This window comes from Vulpes lagopus, chromosome 11 (genome assembly GCF_018345385.1).
Source record: "Vulpes lagopus strain Blue_001 chromosome 11, ASM1834538v1, whole genome shotgun sequence".
In the NCBI taxonomy this organism is placed as follows: Eukaryota; Metazoa; Chordata; class Mammalia; order Carnivora; family Canidae; genus Vulpes; species Vulpes lagopus.
In genome coordinates this window covers 14,431,132-14,440,949 of record NC_054834.1, presented here as the reverse complement: position 1 = coordinate 14,440,949, position 9,818 = coordinate 14,431,132, and the positions used below count along the sequence as shown (strand labels likewise).

General features: G+C 49.5%; 1 protein-coding gene across 1 annotated transcript in view; it reads left to right on the top strand.

Annotated features, from left to right (window-relative positions):
* The first annotated feature begins 4,447 nt into the window (after window positions 1–4,447).
* Window positions 4,448–9,818, top strand: part of CDHR3 (cadherin related family member 3) — a 59,722-nt gene continuing 54,351 nt past the window's right edge. The window contains exon 1 of the mRNA XM_041723047.1: window positions 4,448–4,493. Coding sequence (XP_041578981.1) covers window positions 4,448–4,493 — 46 coding nt within the window. The remainder of the gene's footprint in view (window positions 4,494–9,818) is intronic.

The window sequence follows — 9,818 nt, the reverse complement described above, 5'->3', positions numbered from 1 at the left end:
CATTTTAAATGGGTGCGCTGTCTGGGGTGTGAATTCTATCTCAGTATCACTGTTCTATAAGATAAGAATGATCTAGAGTTTCTGAGTTTCTGGGAGGTTGAGCCCAGGCCCGTGCTGACCAGTGTCCTGTCCCTTGGAGCCAGGTAGGGCTAGGCTACGGGAAGTCAAGGCCCTTCACTCCTCTACCCCTGGAGCCAGGGCAGGGGCCCTGCCAGGGGGACCTGAGGGCTGCAGGGTAGCAGAGTATGTCACCCCAAAATATGACTGTAGCAGTTCAGGACATGCCACCCCCGGGTAAAACAGCGTTGGCATAGTGATGATTTTGAGCTGAGGGCACTGGAAAAGCAGCAAATACAGGGAGACGCTTCCATGGAAGTCTCCTCACCTGCCTGAAGACAGATCCTCCAAAGAAACCCAATTGTCATAAATCCCCTCCCTGGGGATGAGTTCCGTCAACCACGGAAGATTGACTCTTGCCACAGCAGAGGAGTCTCATCCTCTCATCTGTTCTTGGAGGGTCCATTCATCGTCTGCAAAATTGATTTCCTTTCTCTAAGATCATGAACGTCCTCCTCCCCCTTTTCTCATTAAGATGCTATTCAACCTTGGATTCTAAGCCCCTTGGGGAGTTACCCATTTTTCCCTAGATTTCTCCCATGTGTCCATGAAGTATATACATTCATAAACTTCTGTGTGTCTTTCTCTGGCCAGTCTTTCCTTTATTACTGGGGTCTCTGCCAAGAGCTCAGAAGGGTAGAGGGGATGTCTTCTTGCCTGCCCCAGCGGAGCCCCCCCTTGCTGTCCGGGGCCAGGAGCTTCCAGCCCAGGGGTTCTGGAAGTGAGGAGGGCTATGGCACTTCTTTATCTCCTCCCCCCAAGGCTCAGGGGCTCTCCCTCGATGGGTGTTTGGGGCAGGAGAGAGCAGAGCACAGGCCAAGAGTATAAAGCAATTCCGTCAATTCCAGAATGTCTCTGGCACTGGCTGTGCATCTGGCACCGTGTTGCACGCAGAGTGACAGGGAAGCAGTGAAGTAGAAGAGCGTCTCTGGGCCGGGAAGGCTTGGAGACTGGCTGGGCCCCACAGGGAGGAGAGGGAGAGTGTGATTTGCAAGAGGTGTAGGTGTGGGGAGGGTGCCCCGCAGGAGGAGGAGCTGCAGGCCATCAGCGGGGCCACTGTGGCTACAGCGTGGGCTTGGCCTCAAGGGCCTTCTTCTGACCGGGGGACCCGCCGGGCAGGGGTGCTGGAGCAGGTGGAGTGGGGGCGCCCTGTTGCTGAGTCTGGATCCCCGAAGCCCAGAGTCACGGGACTGGATGAATGAGAGGCGTGCACCGAACTTGCCCGGTTATGGAGAGGTGACCCGGGTCCCTGGAGGGCCACGGCCCATGCAACCGCTGAGGGGGTGTGTTTTGACCCTTAAGGGTCCCCAGCAGCGCTCTCCACACCACATCTCAAGTCTCCAAGCTTCCCCTGCGTTGCAGCTTATGCACGGGGTTCTGGAGGAAAGCATGCTCCAATTCCAAGACAACAAATCTTTGGAACCCAACTTCCTTGCTGGCACCTCAGACGGTGGCAGTGGCTGGAGCCCAGAGGAGCTGCTGGAAATACTCGAAGCACCCGACCCACTGCCCGGCCAGACCCGTTCCAGGACAAGGCTCCCCAGGTCTTCCACGGGAGGCTGGGGGTCCCTGCCCCAAAGGTTCCAGCACCTTCCAGGCAGTCCCTTCATGTCACCTGGCTGCGGCCCTGGTGGGACCAGGACGACTGAAGAACAGGAGAGCAAGGGGACTCGGGTACCCCCCGACCGCCCACGACGGGACCCTGGTGCCAGGACCACGTGCTTCGAGAAGAAAACAGGAGCTGACAATCGGACCACAGAACATCGTGAGGGCAGAAATGACCCCAGGACTAAACACGGAATCTCGAATTACGACAAATTCCCAAATGTGACCCGACGATGGCCGGACCAGGAAGGGGGAAGGAAGCCGAGGCTCCCCCAACCCGGTGGAAACGGTGGCCCGGAGCCCGCGGTGCAGTCGGGCTGAAAATTAAACAGATGTGAGTTTCTTTAATTCAAAGGCTTAATTATTCTGACGTTTTCCATAACTTAATCTGAGCCATCACTTCAGCTTTAATTATGCATAATGAAATGGATTATTTACAGTAACTGATATGACAGGAAAAGCTGAGAGGTGAGAATTGGTAGCTTGGCAACTATTTGTTCTTAGGATTGTGGCCCGTGTTTGCGGAGTCCCTCCAAGTTTTAGGCCCTGCTGCCGCCCCGGGTGGCCTAGCAGGACAACATGGCATCACCCAGCACAGCCCAAGGGCCCGGGTCTCTCCCTTCATTATCCTCACCCAGCACAGCCCAAGGGCCCGGGTCTCTCCCTTCATTATCCGGGTGCTGCTTGCGAGAAGGCCACACGACGGCCTGACCCTGATGCCTGCAAGTGGAACTGAGATTCTGGAAGGTTAGGTAATTCGCCTAAGGCCACACAGCAAAACCTAGGGGTTTTTGTTTCTGTTTTTGTCATCTACCTATTTCAGACAGAAGCTTACAGGCTGACATTCAGATCTTACTGCCGTCCCCAGGAAAAGTCATCTTTTCCTAAGGGAAAGGTTGCTTGTTATTTTGAGCAAGAACATGAGGACCAGAATTGTGCTTTTGGGGAATTCAGCTGAACATCCTGCAGGATGTGCCGGATGCTCTTGGGATAGTCCGGGTCAGAGGCCGGGGCCGTTAGCCCAGACTGGTGGCAGCAAAATTGGGGAAAGAGGCTGCAAGCGGCACTGTGGGAGCTGGAAGGGGCTCGCCCAAGGTTTTGAGGGGCGAGGAAGGGTGCCGGCCCTTTGGAAAGGTTTGAGAAGCAGGAGACCCAAGTGCCAGCTTGGCCACCGACTGGCAGCTTGACCGAGGGCAGGCCACTCAGCCTTCTAAGTCCCCTTGTGCCCGAGAGGGGCTGCAGCAGCTTCCACAGCAGTCTCAGGGCAGGGGCATATGAGCTGGGATGGTCTCCTGGCCTCCAGTCAACCTCCCTGCAGGTCTTGCCTCCAGGTTCGCGATTCAGTCGGTTAAGCATCTGCCTTCAGCTCGGGTCATGATCCCAGGGGTCCTGGGTTTGAGCCCAGGTCCAGTTCCCTGCTCAGTGAGAGTCTGCTTCTCCTTCCACTGTGTCAACTACTATTCTCACTGCACCACGCTGAGGGGTCAGGCCTCTCCACCCCCCAGCCCTGTGCTGCCACTGCCCCTTCTCTGTTTTCATTCTTGGAACCCGTGTGGGGCTGCATGCGGCACAAAGCAAAAGCACCACGTAGGGCAGCACCTTGACCCCGAGGGACAGGCCACATCGCTTCCAGTGCACAGAAGCCTCACTACCCCGATAACCTTCCACAACAGACTTCATCGAAGGCTAGAGGGGTGATGGTGATGGGCAGGGTCTATCACAGTCAGTCTGCTTTGAGGAGGGGTCTGGTCTCAACTCTGAGCCCGGCTCAGCAATTCAGGGCAGCAAAGACGAGATGCCTGGCTACAAGGGTGCTTGAGACCATCACGGATGTTTATGCTTATGTCCAGCTTTTGGTTTCGTTTTTTAAAGATTTTATGTATTTATTGAGAAAGAGAGAGAGCACAAGCAGGGGGAGAAGCAGAGGAAGTGGGAGAAGCAGGGCAGCCCCCGTGGCTCAGTGGTTTAGCACCGCCTTCAGCCCAGGGCCTAATCTCTGCCTCTCTCTCTCTGCATCTCTCATGGATAAATAAGTAAAATCTTTAAAAAAAAAAAAAAAAAAAAGAGGGAGAAGCAGACCCTCCACTGAACAGAGGGCCTGATGCAGGGCTCGATCTCAGGACCCCAGGATCATGACCTGAGCTGAAGTCAGACACATCTGACTGAACCACCCAGGTGGCCCTTATGTCCAGCTTTTAGCACCATCTCCATGCCTCTGCTTTCTTTGCTCTTGTGGGCTTTTTTTTTTTTTTAAGATTTATTTATTTATTTGTTTATTTATTTATTTATTTATTTATTTATTTATGATAGACATAGAGAGAGAGAGAGAGGCAGAGACACAGGAGGAGGGAGAAGCAGGCTTCATGCCGGGAGCCGGACACGGGACTCCATCCCGGGACTCCAGGATCACGCCCTGGGCCAAAGGCAGGGGCTAAACTGCTGAGCCACCCAGGGATCCCCTCTTGTGGGCTTTTAAGATGGACTCTGAGCTCCCCCGGGGCTGGCTGGTTGGCCTCTTGGGTACCACGAGGTCACAGAAGCAGGTAATCAAAGAACAGTCCTGTGGTGTTTGGAGTCTCCCTGCGTTACCACCAAAGCCTCTGTTTGATTTCTCTCGTGGCAACAAAACCAGGAGCGGAAGCTGAGTGGCATAAACTCAGGGTGTCAGGCAGGATTCAGCTACTGGGTGATACACTGGAAGTGCAGACACAGGTGACTCTCGGAGATGCAGGGAGCAGTTTTTCTCCTGGTTCTCCTGGGTGCCATATCAGGTAGGCGCTCCATTTGTCACCTCGCTTGGCTTAGTTACGGTCACTGAGTGATAACGTCCCCCAGGAGGGACTCGCATCTGGGAGGTCTTCTTCAACCGTGGGCTTATCAGCACTGGTGACTGAGGTGACACAGCAGTAGGGAGCCCCAGGGGGCTGGGCAGGGGAGCTCTGGAGATGAACAAAGCCAACGCCTAGTCTCTGGTCTTCGTGTAGACTTCACTTTCTCTCCCCGTTGACTGGCCTGGGCCAGAAGTCCCTCCAAGGTGGAAGGTTGGGAAGATGATTTTCAGGGCAGAGCTCGTGTGTGTGTCAAATCAGTCTTTGTGGGGATCCTGGCTTTTCTCTGGAGCCTCCTGGAGGCAACTTGAAGGTGGCAAGTCATCCTGTGGGAAAGCCGAGGCATCAAGGGGTGATTGTCTTAATCTTGAGCCAAGGAAAGGTCTTCTGATAGAACCAAAGAGTCAACCTAATGCTTCTCATACTCCTTATTTCTTAAGGCAAGAGCTTGAAGAATCTTGGACGATCCTTTTAATGTCGTCAACCTGGATCATGGAAATTGAGCTTTTTAAATCCAATCTTCTTTTTGAATAGGTAGTATATACATAATGTGTGGAATTCAATCACGTTAAATTTGCAGATGAATGTAGGGATAATTTACATATTTGATGAGTTATATAGTAACGCACTTGGCGGAGTGTCTGGTACGTGGTAAATGCTAAGTAAACGTTGGTGATTATTATTACATATGACATTGAGCTTTCCTGGTCAACAGTTCTTTTTTTTTTTTTAAAGATTTTATTTATTTATTCATGAGAGACACAGAGAGAGAGGCAGAGACACAGGCAGAGGGAGAAGCAGGCTACTCCCTCTCTGCAGGGAGCCCGACGTGGGACGCCATCCTGGGTCTCCAGGATCACGCCCTGGGCGGAAGGCAGGCGCTAAACCGCTGCACCACCCAGGCTGCCCAACAGTTCTAGATACTGTTGCAAGTCTTTGTTTTCCTCCTGAGGATTTTAGGATTTCCTTCACGGAGATCTTGCACATTCTCATTGCGTTTATTACCAGTTCTTTCTTTTACTTTTTCTGTATTTGTGAATAGAATCTTCTCTTCCCTTGTCTGTTTTAATTGATTGTCACACAATGGGTGGAAGTCTACTAATGACTTCTCTCATGATTTGTCATGGTTTTTCAGATGACTCTCATGCATTTTCCAGGTTTGAAAATAACCAACATTTTTACTTTTCCTTGCCTATTTTTCTGTCTTGTATTTCTTTTCCTTATCTAATTACCAGGCCTGTACCTTCAGGCTGTTGTTGAACAACGATAAGAGTGTACACTCTTGTCTTATTCCCCATTAAGCATGATGTTAACTTCTGGTGTGAAACAGAAATGTTTTCTATGGTAAGGAGATAACTTTTTTTTTCAGGTATTTATTTCCGAATCACAGTGGATTTCTAATGCCTTTCCCAGAAGGGACCTGACCGTTTAATTTCCCCCTTCGATCTGCTAATAACATAAATAAATGACTGGGTTTCCTAATACTAAGCCCTCTTTAATCTTCGGCTTTTCTACTTGGCAGAGAGCGGGAGTTGTTGGGAATGTGATGTCGGATTTTGTGCAGTTCAGACTCTCCCTTGAAGGAAACCTTTGAGATTTCCCGAAACAGAGGCTTTTACGACCACAATCATTTGAGCAGAGAGGTGACATTTGTTGCTATTGGGGGAAGAGTGAAGTTAGGAAGAACCCAGTGTCTCACACTGAAGATTATCATTTGGAACTTTATCATCAGATGTGTTAAAGTGACAGATCACAAGGGTTTGCAAGAAATATTTGAAATTCCTTGTCAAAATCACACTCCCATCCCTCCATCTCCAAAAGGCCACGCACTTGTTCCCTGCTTTGGCTTCCACAGGGCAAATCCTAGTTTTTTGAAGGTCGGCTGTGATGCAGTGTTTCCCTCTCATCTTCTTTTGTGAGTCTGAGAAGCTGATTCTTATCCTGGCTCTCAAACACAGAGTCACATAGCATCACAAGGGAGGCGTGGTGGCCACACTGGTAGCTGCTTTCGGGCTGTTGGAAACAGGCAGCACCATAATAATCTCAAAGGAACACACTCCACTATCCTCTTTCTTCTCATTTGATCTAAAGCTTCTACATTCTTTGACACCCAAGTCAAGCCCCACCTCCCCTACGGAGCCTCCCTGGAATGCCCAAACTCCTGGTGGGTGCTCTTCCCACTGCACCCCAGAGCTCCTCTTGCTTATATATGGAATATATGCCAAAGTTCTTTTACGGTGCCCTACACAAAATAAGTGCTTAACAACAGGCAGCATGAGTTATTCTAGAATTCATCTGTTATGTGTCTGTTGTGTTTCCTCAAGGGGAATGTCGGCCCTGCAGTAACAGGTTTTGTTTCCTTTATTGCTTGGTGGTCCCCACATGCCATACATATATATGGGATCCAATAAATATTTGTTGTTTTTATTGATCATCATTCCTTTTTGGGTCTTTTTTTCCTCACATTTACAGATACCCTTCCAAATGCAGAGATTTAGATCTAACGTCTCCTTAGATTGGCATTTAAATTAGTTTCTGTCCTTCCCATCTCCTATTAAGATGAGAGAAATGCAACTGTTTCTCTTCAGGACGCTACAGATGCTAGAGTCTCAATCCCACAATGGCTTATAAAGGGAGCCCCAGGAGAACACAAGCTAGACAAATCTCCCAAGCACACGGGTAGAAGAGTTGAGATAAAATAGTCTTTCGGTTCCATCAGTACCACAGGACTACACATCATTCCTGAAGCTGGAGGACTTAGCAAGGGCTCCTTGAAATATTTAAATCCAGTGCTCGCTGACATTATCTGCATTTTGAGAAAGTTCCTCCAGCGAAGTCACTTTTGTATTACTCTCTTGGAAATGAAAAATGCCAGGGTGTCTAATGAAAGAAGGGTTCCTTGGTAGCTGGAAGATCCACATGAAACTGAATGAGGTACCAGCCCTGGGTTTTCTCCACTGAGCACCAGGCAGGAGGCTAACTCAAGTCTCTCCAGGAAGACCCTCTGCCCCAAGCTTGCCATTGCGCCTGGCCCTCTGCTAAACAATGTCAGGAAATCAAAAAGAGGCCCAAGACTCCATGTCTCAGGCTCTTGGAGGAGCTAAGTGCAACCCTTTCTTATCCACGCTCTCCTTGTTTGAAAAGCCAGGAAGATGAAGTCCATCTCCAGAAAGTCTTCCCATTGGCTAATTAATCCTGTATACAGGGTCCAATGTCCATTGCAAAAGGTTTCTACTTTTTCTATAATGTCACTTTCCCATTCAATGTCAACCTCAGAAAAGGAAAAGGTGTCCCTCCTCTTAGCTCTCTCCCCAACCCCTTGCCCATGGCAATCTTGCTGTCTTCCTCTCTCCAGCTCAAGCACCCAGTCTCTAGAATTCCATCCGTATTTCCACTTCTATGGAGCTGGAGGAGGTTTGCAAGAAACCACCTCTCTCTAGACCAGCACTGGAGTGTTACCCCCAAGAGAAACACATCTTTCTCCTGCTACTTATGACCTAGTAGAATGTACAGAATCACAAGTAGAGTCACCATCTTTTCTTCTGTGTCCTACTAAGGGCTCCCTGCTAATAGCCTTGCCTGGAATGGATCAGCCCTCCCCTCCAAAGAAAGTGTGAGAGCATCGCATCCAGGGGAGTACACATCATGTACATTAAAGGCATAGGAAGATACTGCAAATATTGAAACCACACTCTATAATGTTTCTTGGTTTACCAAGTATATGCATTTTCAGTATATGGTATCTGTGCTGTGAGAGTGAATGCTAGCAGGCCTGAAACTAGCCCGAGTTGCTTTGCTGAAGTTCCTACAGGGAACTGACTTCTGGTCAAGGCAAGAAGCATGCTGATTAACAGCGCTGCTTTGGAGCTGTGAGTCCTGGGAATTTCGGAGTGGTCTGTATGGGCCTGTGAGCACCGTTCGTGGAGAGCAGCGAGATTAATGATTTGCACCTGGCTTGGAAGGCTCTGCTGTGGAGGCTGGTTACATAACAAGATGGTGCCTACATGACCAGCAAAATATAAAAATGTCCAGCAGAGACTCTATTTTGGGTTCCCTGGTTGCGAGGTATTCGTGGCTGTGTTGGTGATTTCTGATCCCTGCAAGTGCATTCTGTTAAGGCCCTTAGAGAAAAGAGGATGCTGGAAGCTGGCCCCTGGCCTCTCTGGTCCTCATGCTGTGAGGCAGCCTTCAGCTGTGGTACATACTCTAATGTTGTTGCTATCCTGCCTCCTTGATCGGTAGTAAACCATGGATTGGTAAGCTTTTCCTTTGGGTCCTGGGTGTCTTCTTTAGTAACTGAGCTCTGTTGAATGGCCACTGGTAGGGTGGCACCACGGCCCTGAGAGATGGAGCTGACAGAGGGTCCAGGGAAGTTAAGGGACCAGCCCAGGGTCATACAGTCAAGTGGTGAGAGAGCTCAAGCTTGAAGCAAGAGCTCTGATTGCAAATCCTGTGCTCTTCTCACAGCATTCCCCGATCTCTCTCACTGTCATTTGTATTAGTTACTGGAGAGAATGAAAAGGTATTTATCAAGTGACAGTCTTGGGCAAGGACTGCCTTCTGTGTTGAAGTCACACTGTAAGTCAGAGCAGCCGCATCGCTAGAGGGAGAAGGCGGTATCACCCATGCTTCCTGAACAACACCACTTGGTGTCAAAGGCCCAGGGTGGCCAACTTCTTCCCCCACAACCGAGGCTGAAGAGGCCTTAATTATTCCAACACAGGCTGGGGGGGGGGGGGCGGTCTTTTGGTCCATTTCTGGCAAGGCAGTGATTTTGCTCATTTTGAAACAAGTGAGCCCATCGTGCATCCAGATCTCCATGGCAAGCAAGATGTTTCCATGGGCTCGGTGACTGATAATAAATCTTCTGCATGCTCTTTCTTTTGCAAAGTGTACGCTTCAAGCAATTCTAATTTGATCCTTAATTAAGATGCATGTGTAAGTCAAATTCCATTAAAGCCTCTTTCTTGGTCTCCAGCACTCAGACCACCAAAGAAAGTTTGTAAGGCCATCTTTGGAAGGCAAGGGTGTCGCGTCTTAGAGCCATTCCCTGGCTTCTAACCTTCCCTCTGCCACTGATTAGCTGAGTACCTTTGGGCACCTCCCCCAAACTGATCTGTATAATGAATGGGTTGAGCATGTGGTGAATTTCGTGTCTTATTAAATGCTCTCTTTTTAGGGAAGGGACCGTAGCCACTGGTTACTATTATTACTATGCTATTAGTTACTAATATTACTATTAATATCGCTACTACTACTTTTTTAGTA